The 20,488-nt window shown below is 44.7% G+C and overlaps 1 protein-coding gene across 1 annotated transcript in view; it reads left to right on the forward strand.

The window, feature by feature from the left end:
* tdrd9 (tudor domain containing 9) overlaps nt 1-20,488 on the forward strand; it is a gene marked incomplete at both ends in the record, with an annotated part of 174,432 nt that overhangs the window by 74,844 nt on the left and 79,100 nt on the right. The window contains one exon of the mRNA XM_084311176.1: nt 5,476-5,529. Coding sequence (XP_084167302.1) covers nt 5,476-5,529 — 54 coding nt within the window. The remainder of the gene's footprint in view (nt 1-5,475; nt 5,530-20,488) is intronic.

The following is a 20,488-nucleotide window of genomic DNA, read 5'->3' on the forward strand; positions in this document are numbered from 1 at the left end:
CTGCGCAGTAGAATCAGGAAGTGTCGGGGGCAGCGTGAGCCTCCCACGCGTTACTCCTCGCCACTGAGAGATCGAGCTGCGCAGGTGAAAAGATGCGACTGCTGTTACCTCAAGTACCGGAGGGGACTTGTGCTATGTATGACTTAGTCCACATTGCAGCCGGCTTGTGGGAGGCAAGAAACAACGTTTGTGACAGGGGAGGGTTGAATTGGATGATACGAAATTGGGATGGGAGAAAATATAGAAAAATTGGAGAAAAGGTGGATAAAAAAAAATGCTAAAATGCTATTTATTTATTGATTGATTGATTTAAAATGTTATTAACATATTGCAGAATGGGTACAGTACAGCTCAATACATACAATTGTTAACCCATTCTCCGCCAATCACGTGTTAAGGTGGGTTTCTCCGCCATGCGTTGTCTGCCAATAACTCCGTAAGGCGTTTTTGAGATCAATATTTCATATTTTCGTCATGGTATTCATATTTCACCCACGGAGTCTTGGGTGATGCTGTCTGAGCCATCACAACTCTGCAACGCTTCAATACCGCCACCTGGTGGCCGATCGGCGAGTTGCCAAACCGGAAGTGCCCATTGTAGCTCGGTCCGTCCCCTATTTTCGGCCGGCCACTCGCTTATCGTCCCGGGGCTCAATACAGACACCGTCGATATGGTTCTTTGCCATAACTCAATAATCAACATGATTTGGACGTGTATTAGTAATATACAAACCGGAAATGGATCGCATCGATCAACATCCCATAATTGGGATCTGTTTGCTCCACTCATCGCCCAACGCTACGAGGAGACTGGGTTGAGTTTCAGCGTTTTTCTTTCTCATTTTCGATACAAACTGCTCTGATCAATATATCACCCATAATACATAAATCATTTAACGTCGGTCATTGAATTATAAACGACCCCCCCCCCGTACGTTGATCGGTATCAAACTGCATTTGATCATCTAATATATGCATTTATGCCTATCTCACATTCTATGAAATACTGCAGAAAACGATAAAAACATATTTATACTCTAGACGGTATTTTAGTATGAATGTGTGAATGAAAAAGTAAAACTTTCCTACATCCTGAACGATAGATAATTGATGTTGAATGGGCCATAGTAATGTCAATTTAGCAATACAATTTAAAAAGTTATAGCCTTGCAAAGAAGGTGAACATCTCCATAGACAAATAGCGCTGGCAGAGGATGATTTAGGATGATCAAAGTGGTGGCAGAGAATGGGTTAAGGGGGTGCAGACCAGAGAGACTTTTGTTTTGTTTACATCAGGGTCCCCCATTTTCAATTCATCATATTTCATATCTAAATCGTATATCTCATTGCTAAATATATGCAATATATAATCTAATAATCCTATAATCTAAATCTAATATATGTTAGCTTGCAAACTCAAATACTGTCTTGGTAAGCCTCATAATGAATTGTTTGGGGGGAAAAAAGAAAAAACATTGTGATGTGTATCGCCGAAAGGTCAGAAAATATCGTGATATCATATTTAGGCCATATCGCCCAGCCCTACCTCAAAGTGCTCTTCTGTTCTCCCCATGTCACAAAACACAGACAGTAAAGAGATAGTTCCCTCTCTCTCTTCCCAGGAGCAGTCTCATTTTAATCTCCTCTCCCTCCTCCAGAGAAAACACCTCAAGGCCTCTCTCTTATCGGCTTGGAGACGTCCGTACCAGCCCTTACAGCTCGTTTCACCGGCCTAGATCTGCACTCGCTGGAGAACGCTCAGACGTTTTTGACCTTTTTCTTCTTTCTTTTTTTACAACAGAATCCTCAACTCAACTCGACTTTTGACCGTAATATGGATCTAATAAGCTGGGCTTTTACAGCGATTGATCGCATATTCTCTACAAGGAAGCAGAATGCGGATGACCCATTATGCCCTCTTGGGAGCTATCAGGCGGGATACACCATAAATTCATACGGGACCTGGCTCGCAATATGCTTTTTCCCACTGGAGATAAACGACGTTGAGGACGTATATCTTCTAATTGTCATGCTGCTCGGCCTGGGCACCGTCAGCTGCTGGATCTGGTACTGTCTGAAGCTAATTCGGAAGAAGTTGATTTCCCTGGCCAGGGATCTGGCCGGGATCAAGGAAAACCTTATGGAACTGTTTAAGAAAATGGCTGACCTAAGTACCCTGCGCGGTGATGAACATTTGAGCTCCAAGACCATGTTGGAAAGAGGCGAACTCTATCATGTAGACGAACAGTCATGCTTGAAGACAATTCTTGAGAGACTTGCTTCTAACCATGCAGAGGAACTTTCGCGGTCACAGGCCATACTGGACATCACGTCGGAAATTAGGGACGTGAAAATAAAAATGCCACCGTACCGTAATAGGGGATACGACGATGGTGACTATGATTAGACAAATTGACCTGATTTTAACTATATGCGGCATTTCTGCCTCGAGCTGCATGTTATCACCCCCCTCCCCCTTCCCACACCCTCCTTATCCTTTCTGCTGTGGAACGGACCGAGGCCAAGGTCAACGCGGAGGAGTTGACTCTCCGGCGATGTGTGATTCTGAGAAAGAGGAGACGAACTGTACTTGTCTGGAAGAGATAATATTGATGAGGCCCCCCCTACCCCCCCCACCCACCCCCCCCCCCCCCCCATCCGCCCCTGCTGTTGTGACTCATCTGGCGCCATACGTATGAGAAGTACAGGCTGCCTCTGATGCGCGACGGTGGGGGCCCCCCTTGACTGCTCCACAAACCAAATTCCTTACCCGAATTTCCAAGGCCCCCCCCCCCCCCCCATTCCGCCCCCCCTCCAGTTCACCAGGCGCGATCCACTGTGTTCACATGGTGGAATGCAGCCGACTATCGCATACAGTGTCTCAGGCCTCCTGTAATGATGACATGTGTCAACAAATGTACATGTCTGTTGAATTTATGCTGTGCCATTGTTACTGTAAAAATGTAATGATTGTGTTGTTGTTAATATCATTAATGAGACGTTGAGCTGTATGTGTGTGTCACGAATTTCCCCAAGGGGATTAATAAAGGAATATCTTATCTTATCTTATCTTAAAATGGCAGGAACCGCTCTTCTAAGCAAACAAAAATATAAAATCTAAACTCTGTCTTCCAAGGCTTTTGGGGGGTCCAAATCTATCCCCCTTTCCCCAGTTGGTGGGCGGGGGTGGTATCTCTCCTAATGAGAGGGCCCCCCCTAGTGGCGGAGATCTCCCCTACGGCGAGTCTCCCAAGCTCACTATAATTGTCCAACATTTAAACTAAATTCCAGAGCTCCCGGTCAGAGCATTGTATAAATTTTTCTCAGTCTTTAAACCCTATATTTGGGTGCCACCGGTGATCCTGCAAGTCCTTCAGCTTAGTCCAATAAATGGGCACATCCTCAATGTAGTCCGAATCAAAACATAAATCACATTTACCTAAATAAATAATGGATAATTCCCTGTTTCCACATAACCCAACTGTCCTCTGCGTTGCTAGCTACCGTTATGCTTTCTAAAACACTTGAACGTGCTGTATCCAACCAACTTACTACTTATCTCTTACAGAATGACCTCCTAGACCCTAATCAGTCAGGCTTCAGGACTGGTCACTCCACAGAGACAGCCCTCATTGCGGTCACAGAGGCACTTCACTTAGCAAAAGCGAAAGGCCTCTCCTCTGTCCTGATTCTCCTAGATCTATCTGCAGCCTTCGACACAGTCAACCACCAGATCCTCCTTGCGGCCCTCGCAGGAATGGGAGTGGCTGGCTCTGCGCTGACATGGCTGTCATCATACCTCAATGACCGCTCCTACCAAGTGTCATGGAGAGGGACCCTGTCGGCCACCCGCCCCCTGCGGACGGGTGTCCCCCAGGGCTCGTTTTAGGACCCCTTCTCTTCTCCCTCTACACTAAATCACTGGGTAACATTATCACGTCTCATGGCTTCTCCTACCATTGTTATGCCGACGATACTCAACTCTTCCTCTCCTTCCCTCCCTCAGATATCCACGTCTCTGTGCGGATCTCGGCCTGTCTGTCCGACATCTCAGCCTGGATGACGTCCAACCACCTCAAACTGAACCTAAGCAAAACAGAATTGCTCCACCTGCCGGCCAAATCCTCCCCCCTAACCGACCTTTCAATCACAGTCGAGAATGCAGCTGTGACTGCGTCCCCGACCGCCAAGAACCTTGGTGTTGTCCTCGACGACCAGTTGAACTTCTCTGCTCACATCGCAGCGACGACCAGAACCTGCCGATTCCTCCTGAGCAACGTCAGAAGGATACGCCCCTTCCTGACAAAAGAAGCCACCCAACTCCTCGTCCAATCAACAGTCATCTCCCGCCTCGACTACTGCAATGCACTGCTCGCTGGCCTCCCGGCCACTGCCACTAAGCCTCTTCAACTCATTCAGAACGCAGCGGCCCGCCTGATCTCAAACCTACCGAAGTCGGCCCATGTCACCCCACTTCTTAGGGACCTGCACTGGCTCCCCATTGCTGCACGAATCCGCTTCAAGGCCCTCGACCTAGCATACCGTGCGGCAAAGGGAACTGCTCCCGCCTACCTCCGGTCAATGGTCTCTAACTACACACCCTCAAGACCCCTACGCTCTGCATCTTCTGGCCGCCTCAGACCTACTCCTATCCAAGCTCCGGGAGGGTCATCAAAGAGAAGTCGCCTATTCTCAGTCCTTGCCCCACAATGGTGGAATGAACTACCCACCCCAGTTAGGACAGCCGAATCACGTCCAATCTTTCGCCGTCGACTAAAGACGCACTTCTTCAACCATTATCTGAATAAAAAAAAAAAAAAAAAAAAATCTAACCCTAACTAACCGTACTGTCATGCACTTGTCCTAATAAACTAACCTACACTGTAGCACTCAACACTTTGATGAACATTGTTGCTCAGCTGATAGAGTTGTGCCCTTCCTGATGGCTTGTCGTACAGAACTTGTAAGTCGCTTTGGATAAAAGCGTCAGCTAAATGACTAAATGTAAATGTAAATGTAAATGTTATGTTAGCTTGGTGCACCTGTTCAGACTCCGCCTCGCCCTGCATCTTTTCCGTCAAGATAATTTCTTTGTCAAGTTAGTTTTTTTCTCGTTTCTTCTCGTACTTTGTGATCTGGGTCTGCTTTCTTCCGATTTCAAATTGTTACTTTTAGGTTTTTTTTTTTTTTACTTCCTTTTTTCAACTTATTGACAGGGAGATCCTCCTTTTAACTGCCTACCTGCTCATTTGTAAACCGGAAATCCCTTATTGTAATTTTGAATCTCTTATTTTACTCATGTAGATTCATTCATAATAGGATATTCCTTTATTGTTCACCTTGGGGAAATTCTGTATAATAATTCTATCGGAGTACTGAATAACAGTACTCGGTTTTCCTTTACTCTCCCCTTTTGTATTCTATGTTGATGTCCAGTAAACCTGTAATTTCTGATTTGTTGATGTGTTTATGCAGGATGAGCTGGAATGGGGGAAAGAGAACTGCATTCAGATCAAGAGGATCAGAGAGGTAAGAGAGCTCTCTCACACTGTAGAACCACCTGCCCGACACCGGAGACACACCGGATGACAAAGTTAACTAATTAGACCGTTCAGACCAGCCGCAGCGCTGAACTCCACAGCCCACTCACGAACTTCAGCGGTTTGGGCATCTGGTCCATTTTCTCTGCGAGCCGTGAGTGCCTCTATGTGTAATCGGAGCAGAGGAGCAGATCTGTTGACCGCCACATAGAAATGGCTTCTGGTGTGAACAGCCAGGCTCCTGCTCTTCTGGTGTGAACAGCCAGGCTCCTGCCTTTCTGGTGTTAACAGCCAGGCTCCTGCTCGCTCGAGGATGGACACGGTACTTTGGCATCCTGTGTGTTCCCGGCCTGACATGTCGCAACCATGGAAAGCTCCACTGAGTCTGAAACCAGCCCCTTGTCAAGACCAGAAAAAGACTTTCGTCTTGTCAAGTAACCAAGCAAGCCACGCAGTGAACATGGCTGTTTAATGTAATCTATTTGACTTACCATGTTGGTGATTTGGGGCCTTGTCTCTCATCCAAACTTTTTCCAACATATCAAATGCACAACTAGGGGGGGAATACGTTGTATCACTGCTACACCCCCTTCAAACAGGGCTATAAGTAGTGATGCACCGATGTGATAATTGTGGCCGATACCGATAACCGATATTAATATTGCTGTTCTGGCCGATACCGATATTTACTGATGTCGATATCTCTGTATAGAAAACACTTTTTTATGATAATCAAATAAAGAGCCATTTCCTAAACGCATTTTATTTTTATTTAATTTTTTTACTTTTGTAACTTATTTTCAGAAATGACTGATATTTTGAAACTATTTAAGGCCAACACATGTAAAAAGATTATTTCTTTTATATCTGCCCTATCTTGATATCGGACTGATACCGATGTGTAAAAAAAAAACGGCTATATCGGCGGCCGATATATCGTGCATCATAAGGCAGTACCAGCGCCTCCGCTAGGTAAATCGGATCACAATGCCATATTTCTTTTGCCAAGCTACAAACAACGAGCCAGAGAGGCTGTTGTGTCGCGAGAGGTGAAGCAGTGGTCCGAGAGCTCAGAGGCCACGCTACAGGACGCACTGGGGGGCGTAGACTGGGGGATGATAGTCGAGCTCCAGTGAAGTCAGTGAATATGCTGATGTTGTTGTTAGCTTTATAGCAACATTAGCTGACGGTATTGTCCCCACAAAGAAGGTGCGGCTTTTCCCAAACCAGAAACCCTGGGTGGACAATTCCATCCGAGTGGCCCTGAATGCTCGTACCGCTGCTTACAACTCGGGCAGAGCATCGGGAAATATGGAAGAGTATAAGGTAGCAGCCTATATGCTACGCAAGGAGTTGCGGGCTGCTAAACGGCGATATGCGAACAAGATGGAGACACAGATGGCACAGAACGATACGAGAGGCCTATGGCGGGGAGTACGAACGAATACTTAAGTCCTGTGCAAACCAGCTGGCCCCAGTATTTGCATCCATATTCAATATATCCCTGGCTGAGTCCGTGGTCCCTACCTGCTTCAAAATGTCAACCATAATCCCTGTGCCAAAAAACTCCTCTCAAACGGGCCTTAATGACTACAGACCGGTGGCACTCACCTCTGTGGTCATGAAATGCTTTGAGAGGCTGGTCAAGGATTACATCTATGCCTCCCTCCCTAGTAACATGGACCCACTGCAGTTTGCATACAGGGCAAACAGGTCCACTGACGATGCGCGGATGCGGTCTCCCAAGTACTGCACAACACACTATCTCACCTTGACAGTCAGAAGGGGGGCTATGTGAGATTGCTGTTCATTGACTATAGTTCAGCTTTCAACACCATAGTCCCCACCAGACTGGTTGATAAGCTGATCGATCTGGATCTGAGCTCCGCCATGAGCGCCTGGATCCTGTACTTTCTAAGTGACAGGCCCCAGGCGGTCAGGGTGGGGGGGTCATACCTCCAGCAAAATCACCCTGTGTATCGGGTCCCCCCAGGGCTGCATTCTGAGCCCCCTGCTGTACTCACTGTACACACATGATTGTGTGGCCAGGTTCAGCTCCAACTCCATAGTGAAGTTTGCGGACGACATGTGGTGGTGGGGCTGATCTCTAACAATGACGAGAAGGCCTATCGGGAGGAGGTTGATGAACTGGTGCCGGGACAACAGCCTACTCCTGAACATTGGTAAAACCAAGGAGCTGATCGTGGATTTTAGGAGAATACAGCAGGGGGGGGACACGCCGTTGTGGATAAACGGGGCTATCGTGGACAGGGTGAGCAGTTTCAAGTACCTGGGAGTCCACATCACAGAGGACCTGAAAAAGACGAAACAGCGCCTCTATCACCTGAGACAGCTAAGGAAGTTCAGAGTATCGGGGAAGATACTCCACTCCTTCTACTCCGGGGCTATAGAGAGCATTCTGACTGGAAACATCACTGCCTGGTTTGGAAACAGCACGGCACAGGACAGGAAGGCACTCCAGAGAGTGGTGCGCTCAGCTGAGCGTACTACGGGTATTGCACTACCAGGACTTGTATAACAGGAGGTGCAAATCCAGAGCCTGCAGAATTATGAAAGACCCTCACCACCCCAACAACAGCCTGTTTAAGCTGCTGCGGTCAGGCAAGCGCCTACGGTCACACGCTGCAAGAACGGAGAGACTCCGACTCAGCTTCTTCCCCCAGGCCATCAGAACACTGAACACTGAACTCTCCACTCACAAATACACATGAGCACACAGACACACACACACCACTCATGCGGCAACTGCTAAAACAATCACTTTAAACAAAATGTCACTTTAAAAAATAGAATCTTTAGAAACACTTTAAAAGAAAGTACTGTACAGTTTAGATACATTAAGAGTTAACATTGTAAATTGCATAGTAGTGTATATAAGAACCAGTTTCTCAGGAACCTAGCATGTCTTTTTTTTTACCATGCATATCTTGTGTCTTATCTATTTAATTTCTACTTTATTTTTTCGATGCCTTTTTTATTCTAGTTTATTATTGTATTTTGCACAATCAATGCGGGCATGACCATCCGCATTTCACTGTATGCCCTGGTATGTATGTGACAAATAAACCTAGATTCTTGATCCTGCAATATATTCCTGGTGATGTAATCACGATAAAGTCTGGGGTAAGTATTTCCTGTGTGTTTCTGTACTAGCCAACATCTCTCCCTAGTGTAAACAAGCCACCAATGTACAGTTTCTTCCCCTTCGGATGTATATATTTTTTATGATCTTTTTTTACTACACAGTTCTGTGTCTTGTATGTAGGGCTGGGCGATTCATCGATATTATCGATTAATTCGAATTAATGATTGATTTAGGACGATTTTGAACCGATTTTCAAAACAATTAATTTCATTTTTTTTGTCACTTTATTTTACAAAAAGTGATGTTTGATGAAAGTTCGATTTGCACTTTATTAATCCCAATAGGGAAATTCATTCTTGTTTGATGATCAAGAGGCACTATTAATCCCAATAGTGACATTCATCTTTGTTTGATCAAGAGTAACCTTTTATATTATATATATATATATTTTTTAAGTGAAGATTGGTGAAAGTTAGGTTTGCACTTCAATCCCAATGGGGACATTCATCTATATAAAAGAATATATATTTTTTTCTTTTTAGCTCAAGAGAAAAAAATCGATGTAAATCGGATTTAAAAAAATAATAATCATTAGGCCATATCGCCCAGCCCTACTTGTATGTCATAAATGTCCTGATGAATTGAAAATGGGGGAGACCGATGTAAACAAGACGAAATTATTTTTTAGTACATGGGCCAGAGCACAAAATGTTACTTGTCGGTACCACTCAAGGTGACGAAACTTACATATAATCTTTTAAAAGATCTATGTCTGTAGATGATATTTTGGTATGATAGCCCTTCCTGAGTGGTAGCTGTATCATAATTATCAAGTCATGAAGTATACCCACCGCCTCAGGAAATTGCATTTCAGATGCTGGTGCATATCCTGCTTTAGACTCACGTAGAGCAGGGGTTCCCAAAGTTTTCAGGCCGCGACCCCCGAAATAACAGTGTCAGAGATGTGACCCCCCACTATTATAGGAGGTAAAACATTTTTTTATTTTTTTTATAAATGGAAATGTATGGTTGAAACATGAATTAATGAATGAAAAGTTTATTTCTTGGACATGTTATTATTCTTATTTCTTCAAACAACTCAGTGTCTTGATCCATCAGACCAAACAATCATAACAACAAATAAAAAAAATCCTTAAAGAAAAAAAACATTTAAAAAAATAACAAAGAAAAAACAGGAATTATAAACAAAAGAGCAATGTGTTTGGTTGGCAGACATGTCCAAAAAAAGGAGTAGAGGGAAGCTTAGCTTATTGATCCCTACCCCCTTACATTTGTATTTGTTCTTCCATTAATATTACTAGAACATGCAAACGTTCAAACGCACACACACACTAATAAGCATTGGAGGCTTTTAACCAGGGCTGGACTGGGGAAATCATTCAGGCCAGGAAATATAGCCCCAGTCAGGCCACTTTTTAAGCGGGGGGTCCCCCACCAGGAAATTCTTTGTTACAAAGACTTAATTTCCTGCATTCTGGTGCAGGATTTTTTTTTATTTGTACCCTTTAAATGCCAGTGTTTGTGATGGCATCACAAATTATTGTTAAAAAACAGGCTAGCATATATGATTAGCAACAATGGATTTTCAGTATTTTTGTAATTCAGATTGAAAATAATACAATCTTTTATTCAACTTCAGCCCTGATCATAACACCACATATTCATTTTATAATTCTAACCTTTAAATGCCAGTGTGTGTGATGGCATATATTTGCAATATATCAAATGCAAAGTAGATTTTTCTGGCGGGGATTATTACAGGCTAGCATGTGTCAATGATTAGCAACAACACTGATTTTGATGGATTTTAGTTAGTAGTTTAGTTCCCGCCTCCACCAATCACATGCGGCTCCCTTTGTGTGTGTGTGAGCAAGAGAGAGAGAGAGATAGTTGAATGAATGAATGAAAAACTTTATTTAACAGATTGCAGAATGGGTACAGTACAGCTCAATACACACAATTGTTAAGGGGATGCAGACCTGAGAAAGACGTTTGTCTTGTTTCCATCAGGGTCCCCCATTTTCAATTCATATAGACATTTATGAGACATACACAACATACATGACATTTATGGCATAGGGACATATAGGTATTTAGTACTGATACATTTGTGACATAAACGGTATTCAAATATACAGTACTGTTACCCCTACAGTTAGTTCTCCAACTTGTGTGAGTTGCAGTGATCTCCTGGTTGTTCCCCACCTAGGTTATCTAACTATTGTGCCACTGCAATGGCCTGCTTCTAAGTTCAGTGGCCTGACTGCATACAAAAAAAAAAATCTTTAAATATTTGTTTTGGAAATCATCTGGCGGGGCGGCTCCCCCACTTTGGGAACCACTAACGTAGAGGACATCTGTCAATGTTTCACTATATTGTCTTTGGTATCATTTTAACCTCTTAAGCCCGGAGCCCTATTTTCAGAAAATTCGCTTAAAATACATAAGTAAATGGCATATCAGTAAAATAGCTGGATCGGGTATCTGTAAAAATATATATATATATATCTGATTTAAAAAAAAAATATTATAATAAATAAAAAGAAATAACCATTCAGTACATTTATATCTATCTGTTAATTTGTTACATTTAGTTTCACTAAGTTAGGAAAGTAATGTTTTAAGTCAAGCCTGATGTTGCCTTGCACAAAAGAATGATCCCAGTCTCTTCCACACAGTGACAGTGAGGCATACAGTTTATTAATTGAATGAATGTTCAAGTTCAAGTTCAAGTTCTTTAATAGTTGTCATACAGAAGTACAGAATACTTTCATGCAAAATGCTTCTTACTGTTACGCTCCAGAGACTGTGCTAGACAAGATAGTATCAAATAACATAATAACATAATATAGCATGAATTTAGAATGAAGTTTATTTTCTGTCTTTGTTTACAACAAATCAAAAACACACTTGTGATCCTTTACAATTCTTTAAAAAATGGGTATCGTATTGGCCGATACCCAAACCCAGGTATCGGTATCGGGACTGAAAAAGTTGGATCGGTGCATCCCTAGATGAAACAAAGGAGAATATGAATTATGATTTTTCTTTGCATCTTTGACAGTGAATAACACCATGCTAATAATGACCAGACATGAAAAACTGCCACTGATCTCGTTTAGTACCTTCTTGAGATCATGTGTACAAAAGATCTTAAAGGGGAACTCCAACATTTTGGGAAATTAGCTTATTTAACATCTTCCCTGGAGTTAGACAAGAAGATACATACCTTTTTTGTCTCTGTGCGTGCATTTTAGCTTTGGGAATAGATGCTCCGTTAGCATAGCTTAGCTTCATCACTGGAAGTGAGGCAGGACAGTAGCCTTACAGTGCCTTACAGTGTATTGCAAGGTCTGACATTGACCAAACTTGATATGCATGACCTTGGTGGGCTCTAGGTCAACTCCTGAAAAGGGGGTCAATGTCAGACTTTGCAATCAAAAGTTAGGGGGCTAATAACCCTTGCCATAATTTCAGTGCGCCCCCTAACGTTTGATTGCAAGGTCTGACATTGACCCCCTTTTCAGGAGTTGACCTAGAGCCCACCAAGGTCATGCATATCAAATTTGGTCAATGTCAGACCTTGCAATACACTGTAAGGCACTGTAAGGCTACTGTCCTGCCTCACTTCCAGTGATGAAGCTAAGCTATGCTAACGGAGCATCTATTCCCAAAGCTAAAATGCACGCACAGAGACAAAAAAGGTATGTATCTTCTTGTCTAACTCCAGGGAAGATGTTAAATAAGCTAATTTCCCAAAATGTTGGAGTTCCCCTTTAAAGGGGAACTATTTTACTATTTCTTTCACTATTTGGGCACTTTTACACAATTCCTGTGAGTTTATGGAACACCTCTGTAATTATATATTTTTTTTAATTCATTGTTTTGTATTTCTAATAAAGTCCTCAAACAGCATTTTTCTACCTGAAGATCTTAAGCTGTTTTGAGGCTGGGCTCCTAAACCACTGTGTGGCCTGCGCCGCCGCCTGAACATTATCATGCAGCGGTGTCTTTCTGACATCACAAATCATCACATTTTCAGATGACTCAGTTCAGTGAGGGTGAATATTGTGAGAGGAGAATTTTAAGAATGCGCCAATATGAGAATTAGAGACATAGATCATATTAATATAAGTCCACATAGCTAGGAAACAATGCTAAACACTGAAAAAGGCCATTTATAAGATAGTTCCCCTTTAAGGAAATTAATAAAGGGAAGATGATTAAACAGAAGGTTCTGTAGATACAGTACTGAATTCTCCCATTCCGACCAATGCAATTTGAAATATTATTATAGAATAGCAGGCTTATAAATGACCTTATTATAGCCAATTCGCACATTTATATATATACATATATTATCTTTCAAATGCCCGAGTTCAATTTGGATTTAGTATCACCAGGCATGCATAAGAACAGATAATGAAATCTACTGTAATCTACTGTACTTTTTTATTTTCCCCACAGTGCAACCGTTTTGAAACTAATTTCAGATCTAATTGTTCCTACATGTTAACAATAGGGACGAGAAGGCGGTCAGGTGGCGTAGCAGAGATTGTGTTCGTCACCAACGCTCGAGACGCTGGGTTCGCGTGTTCGAATCCAGCTCCCGGCGTTACGCTCGAGACGCTGGGTTCGCATGTTCGAATCCAGCTCCCGGCGTTGTCACCAGCTTGGCTGGCCGTTCACACTAATACAATTGGCAGTATTAGGGGGTGGGGAAAGCTGGCGGGTGGGTCCTGGGCGTTGTGGACAGCGACCCCTACAGTTCGGTTGGGGCGCCTGCTCAGCGAGGGTAGGATCTGGAGAGAGGTAGTGCGGCCTCCCACACGTTACACTCTCCCAGTGAGAATCTGCGCGGCCAGGCTGGCTGCCGGCTGGCTGCACATGCGTCGGAGTAAAGCATGTGACAGTCTCCGGCCTCTCGGACCAACAGTAGGGGAAAGTGCGCAACAACCAGGAAGGGGGTTGGGAATTGGCATAACGACTAACAGTGGGATGGGAGAAAAATCGGAAAATGAAGGGGGAAAAAGATATATATAAAAAAAAAAAGGGACGAGAAACTTGAAAGCCTTTCAATATTTGTGAAAAACTTTACCTTTTTGTGTTATATTATCCCGAATAATAAGAGTTATTAAAGAAATTCATACAGAACTATAAACCTTGAACCCCATAGATCCCTTCAGGAAGTGTAGTTTGGAAAATTCCAACGCTGATCGACAGCTAGCGATGTCTATTACAAAATGGCCGCAAAAAGACTACAATTCCCATGGTTCAAAATTTCCAAAATGGTCGCCCTCTCGGAATAGACTTGACCAAATCGAAAAGTTAAATCTATAATGGCACGTTTAACCTATTGCTAAACTAACATATTGATGATAATATACATTCTACATGCTGCTGTGACATGTTTATGATGTTAATACTTGAATACGTTTGAAATTAAAATTAAACGGTCTAAAAAATATTGATTTATGACCGTTGTCATCTAACGTTGGCCACGGAATTATAAACGACCCCCCCCCCCCCATCCGGTCAACATCAGATGATAAGTAGTAACTTCTGGAAGCACGTCCATTTGAAATTTTTTATCTCGCGCAGATCGCTATCAAACTGTATTTGATCATCAATATAATGCATTTAGGGCTATAAATCACGTTCTGGAGAATGCTGCAGAAAACGATAAAAACATACTTATACTTTAGACCGTATTTTAGTATGAATATGTGAATGAAAAAGTATAACGTTGCTACACCCTGAACAATAGATACTTGACGTTGAATGGGCCATAGTAATGTCAATTTAGCAATACAATTTAAAAAGTTATAGCCCTGCAAAGAAGGGGAACTTATCCATAGACAAATAGAGCTGGCAGAGAAGGGTATAATGATGTACATAAGCCTGGCAACCAAGTACACACAGATCGTGATAGCCTGACTATAATCATATCTTGACATAGGCCTATTCCCATTAATAACGATACTGTATACTGTGGGATTAAATGTATAATTCACTTTCAATGTTAATTTAGTTTATAATGTTTTGTTTAATAGGTTGTTTATAAAACTCTAAATGGTTCCTTATCTCATTGTGGTGTCCTTTATGTCCTGTATATGTATGATAAAGACCACTTTGTGACATTATCCTAGTGGCTGTTCTGTATAGTTTAATAGGAGCCTAGTACTGCTCTTCTAATTTAAGGCTCACAATCACCCTTGACAAGAAATAGTATAGGCATATTATACATTTCCTGAATCCTTATGGTCCTGAGTGTTGTAGATTTTGTATTTTGTGTCCCTGTTGCTCCTAGATGACAAAAAGCTAAAAGATGGTATATAATTTAGGCGAAAATCGTGTAAAAATGTGTGTTGACTGTTCAAAGAACTCCAGTGACCTCTATATTGGTCAGAAAGATTCACATCTTAGCTTGAATGAAAGATGACATAGTCCCCTTTTTTAAAATGATACCAAAGACAATATTGTGAAACATGGACAGATGTCCTCTACGTCAGCGGTTCTCAACAGGGGTTCCGCGGCACGGTGCCGCGGAGAGCTGCCAGGGGTGCCGCGAGATGCCTGGCAATGTTCTTTAAAAATATAGAATGACAACAGTCTTATTTTGAAAATCCTATAGCGGGTCCCACGCGCAGCTCCAGCTATAATAACTAGGCTCCGAAAGCTAGCAACAATCAGGTCATTATGATACTCTTATTTTGAAAATCCGTGGTGTCGTGACTCATATCCGCTCTACAGCACACAGCCAATAAGGATGCATCTCTCTCCACACAGCAGGCTGAGCAGTGAGCAGTAGCGTCTCTCAGCTCAGCAGTAGTAGCGTCTGGATCTGGAACGCGGACATTGAAACACACAAAGGATAGTGTTTTTGCGACCCAAAACAAATCCCTGCTGTTTTATTCCGCAACGGGTCAAATGCATATAACATGCTTTGCAATCCTTGCCATTCCTTTATGACCAGGTCGCGTTTAAGACCGGAATTAATGTCCCGTTAGCATAAGCTAACAACAAGCTAAAGCCCTGTTCAGAGCGACAGAGAACAGCAGGGTAGTTGGAAGGAGGACTGGGAAGGAGGGGGGGGGGGCATTCTCCCTCTATGTGTGTGCGTTTGAAAAGATATGATGAAGTCAGACTACTATATTATATTGATAGTAAATGTACTGAGGGTGGACAGACAGATGATCCACAAGCTGATGTTGACGGTTTGGGAGAGGAAGGTGTTTTAGGTTGCGTGTTCCAAAAAATTTACTTAAAGTTTAAAGCTCAATATATCAAAACGTGGCACTTTATAGTGAACAGGCACTTTATAGTGAATCCAAATTCTTTTTGGATTACAGAAAATTATCCCTAAAGTGCTATCTGTTGCAGCTGCACTGTTTTCCATGAAAATACCATATTTGGATAAGTTTGACCATTTCTAAAAATCTGAAAATCATTATTTAATAAAACACAGAAAAGGATCACCAAGTTACTCTGGATAAAAAAAAACTTTACAGACAACATTGAGACAAAGCTTCGTGACACATCTCCATCCAAACTCTTGGAAGAACTCATTGAAATCGTTAGGTTATGACTATAACTAAGTTCTGTTAACACTAGTGGACGCTCAGCGTCTCATTGCATATATCTCGCTTCAGCATATATACACTGAATAAATTTCAAAATGTACCTTTAAATGCCAGCATTCATCTGGCCACACCCCCATCCGCTTACCTACATAAGCAGGGGTGGTGCCACACACTCATCTCCTTCCCAACAAATTTCACCACAATGAAAAATCAAGGGCCGCAGCGGCGCCTAGACACTGAGCGTCCACTAGTGTTAACAGAACTTGGTTATAGTCATAACCTAACGTTCTGTATCACACTAGCTCCCGCTCAGCGTCTCATTGCATAATAGGAGCTGAGCGGGAGCTAGAAGCTCGACAAATGTACCCCGCTGAGGCCCCCCACAACCATCATATCAGGGAGGACCGAGCCCCCCCGACCCCCCCTAATGGAGGGCACCCCCCCTATTGGGGGCTTCACGGGAGGGCGACGGACCCGACCGTGCGAAGAGGCACTCAAGCAACTCAACGCACAGGGTGAGCAGACCGTGGCTTGACCCCACGACTACACACACGCACAACCCGCATGCCACCCGGGAACGAACGGAGGGAACAACCTCGTTACTGCCCCCAGAATCACGGGGTCAAGGGCAAACCCAACCCCGTGGCAAGGCCGTAGCAGCGGAGCGCGAAGGAAGACCCAGACCCACCAAAGAGACTGGACCCCCTGGAACGGTGGCCCGGAGAAGTCCATAATGCCAGCATCAAGACCCCACCAGGTGGGCACTTAGTGACCCCGCCCCCCACATCGCCAGCGTATTCGGACAAAGGCCCCTCAGCCGAGCGGGCCCTGTCCCCCCAATAGTACACCGCCTGGCACACTGACCCTGCAGAACAGGCAGTCAGCATGGCCGTAAGCACACAAAAAAGGTTAACCAACGGAAGCAGGCAGCGCACCGGGGAAAAACCAGGCAACAGGCTGTTAACCCTAGCCTGGAGACTGCGGACGAGACAGGCGCCAGAGGGGACAGCTGAACACAGCCGCCCCGGCGGAAGGGGCGTAAGCTGGCGGTGTTGCATGACCAAGCCTCCATTTAAAAAAAAAAAAACCACCCAGAGGGGTTGAGGCAGAGAAGGCTGACACGATTGGCAGACGTCATGAACGTGCAGGGGCACCCTCAACCGGTGAACCCGGGAGTTGACACTGCTCCAACACACCAGGGAATCAACCACCTTGGTGTTACCCAATGCGGTGGTTGTTCCTATAACCCCTCAAGAAAAAAACTCCAACACACCTGCGGGTATACACCGGCTATACCGCAGTACAAGTGTTTCAGTTTTTCAAAAAAGGGTTAACCCAGGCCTACGGGTCGACGAAACATTACTTCGGACCGGGCCCGGCGATACGGGAAGCACAGGGTCACCAGAGGAGGTCAAAGACCACCCCAACAGGCCCCTCTTCGCCATGCGTGAGAGAGGAGCGAAAAAGAATGGAGAACCAGCCCCAAGCACACCGTACTTGGTATTCCCAGGCGGTCTCCCAACCAAGTACTAACCAGGACCAACCTGTGTAGCGGCCGAGATCCGACGAGATCGAGCGTGTACAGGTTGGCATGGCCATAGCCATTACGACAGTACTGAGTCAAAAACGTACCCAACCAGGGTCTCCATAGTGCTTAACCCTGTGACACCCGGACCGACCTGGCATTTTTCCCCCTGAAAAAAGCCCAAGTCCCTCAGGGTACCAGAACAGCAGATCTGCATCCCCGGCGGACAACGGGTTCAACTGATCCGGACCAGCGTGACCAGAACCAGTCCCGTGCCCTAACCACGCCGACATGCCTACTCCAGGAGAAGGGGCAGATATGCGTGTTGATCTTAAACATGAAAAGAAGACGCCACCCAGACGTTCGGGCGAACCGCGCCCGGTGGCCCACCCCCAGGGCGTGCGACCCCTCTACATATGTTCAGATCCATTCCGTCATCATCCCCCAGATATGAACGAGAATCCGTCGATAACCAAAACCAGGTCGTCTGATTTGGTCGTCGGAAGAGGAAAAACCTCCATCCCAGTTGCTTTATAAAAACGCCGTTTTAACCTCAAGCAACCAAGGCGTGCCAGTCAGTCGCCTGTTTACAGAACACCCCGAGCTAGCACTATACGTGCGTCGGGACACACCCACATCAATGAACAGGCTATTTAGACCTGTCATTGAATCCCCAAGGCGCCCATGGGAACGACAAGAGGGGTGTGATACTTCCTAACTCCAACTCTTTTTAGTAGAAAAGAAGGAAGCACCAACAGTATGTATCCCAGTCTACACAGCCGGGGGTAAAAGAAATTCACATTTTTACATCCCACCACCCTCCCATAGGAAGGAGACTGGAATCCCCAGAGAGACTTCCCACGCGAGCTGTACAGATTGAAAAGAATATATTGCACCTTGAGCCATGTAAAAAATTGGTTTTAGGGCTCTCCGGGGAGGAGGCACTGAACCCATACACACTCAATAATCGAATTGAATCGAATACATACACAATAGAGTAGGACTCCTTCTAGAGGGTCCACTCACCTTGACAATCTGAGGAGGAGGCTCTGTACTCTGAAGGAGGCTCCCTCCTCACGGAAGGAGTCCCAACTCACAGAAGGCCCGAATAGGAGCTTGGTGAGGAGGAGCCCTGACCACCCCCCGAAACAGATCCATCACATGGACCTGAACAGCACACGGAAGTCCTACCAACAGAGACGCGCACGGTGACGTACTCTATGGCGGGGGAATTTCTGCGGTGCACACGCCCAATATTCCAGGCCGTGGGACCAGGAAACTCCCTCCCCCCCCCTCACCCTGTAACGTGCCGAACCGCAACGTGACAGGAACCTTGAAGGACAGGTGGGTTTACCCCTGACCAACAGAAAAAAGGGGGAGGAAAGGTTACCAGTTCACCCCTTTACGACCCCACACCCATGATACGATGTAATGACAAAAAGAGAGTATGACACAGTCATAGTCGGCTCCATGAAGCGTCTGACAGCTTCACACAGCGCATGAGCTAACCTGCTATCTGATCTTCACTAAGGAAAAAACACAGAATAGAGAGGGCTCTCCAAGAGCCCCGGTACCAACTTACACATGTGCTTCTGTGGCCAGTCCAACCCAGTTGTAGGTCACATGACACACACAACCCATCATCACCTACAAAAAATGGCAAAAAACACTCTACAGAGGAACGCCGTTTTTCATAATGAGAGAATACATAATTCTCGATTAGTATCGGCCACAGGCCTTGCTAAGCACACACGAAAGCGACCAAACAATCTTTTCTTTTAGGAAAATAAAGTTTCTCCAGCAGTTTTAGCACAACCTCAGCAATCAAGCTAAGGGTTACATCGCATCCCTACCACACAGTGACACAATGTAGTGCAACAACATGTCTGAGAGGAGGATGAAGAAGTCCCCAGGGAACCGGGGGGAAACACAATCCTCCTACTTTACCCTTAATACGGCCAGTTAAAACAGGAAAACCTGTTAATATGTGAACACACTGTTCATTGTCATTACAGGCTGAGAAAAGAATCATTCTTTACTCATTTGTCAGTAAGCATAGCTTTATAGGTTAGTTAACCCCCTTAGTTGTGAGTACACGGTACATATAAACACACATGATGTTTCTCAACACAACAAACCAGATCATTTTCACATCTGTAACAACAACCCGATTTGCATGGAGAAGCTAAATACCAGTGACAAGACAATTCACACATAACTCGCGTCGTATCGTAAATGTAGTGCAGCAACACTCGTTTTGGAAAACATCGTTATTTACAAAACATTTAGAAGGGAAAGCCAGAAGAAGTGTACAAGGTCTGGCCAAACCTTGCCTACCCGGAGCGTGGATCAAGCGAAGTGCAGTCTCAAGGCACCGTAGTAAACACAGCCGTTCTGTATTGTTCGATCTGGGCAGCGTCGCCGCTCCATCCCGTCGCTACGGTCCCCCTTGTTGACGCAGGCCTTGCCGTCCTGGCCCAGGGCAGGTTCGACAAACATCCTCTGTCAAAGATGACGTCGTAGTCAAGAGTGTTTAAAACATGTTATAATCAAAGCACGTTCAACAGAGTAGCATTAAGCTAACGGCCGCTCCAACCGTCGGTCGCTACCGCCCCTGCCCGCGAGACGCCGAGCGAACGGCGCACGCGACCAGAGGGGAGCTTCGAATCCCCCCCCCCGCCTCTCCCCGTGAGGGAGAGGAGTTGGGAACCGC

This window comes from Notolepis coatsorum, assembly GCF_963971535.1.
Source record: "Notolepis coatsorum genome assembly, chromosome: 3".
In the NCBI taxonomy this organism is placed as follows: Eukaryota; Metazoa; Chordata; class Actinopteri; order Aulopiformes; family Paralepididae; genus Notolepis; species Notolepis coatsorum.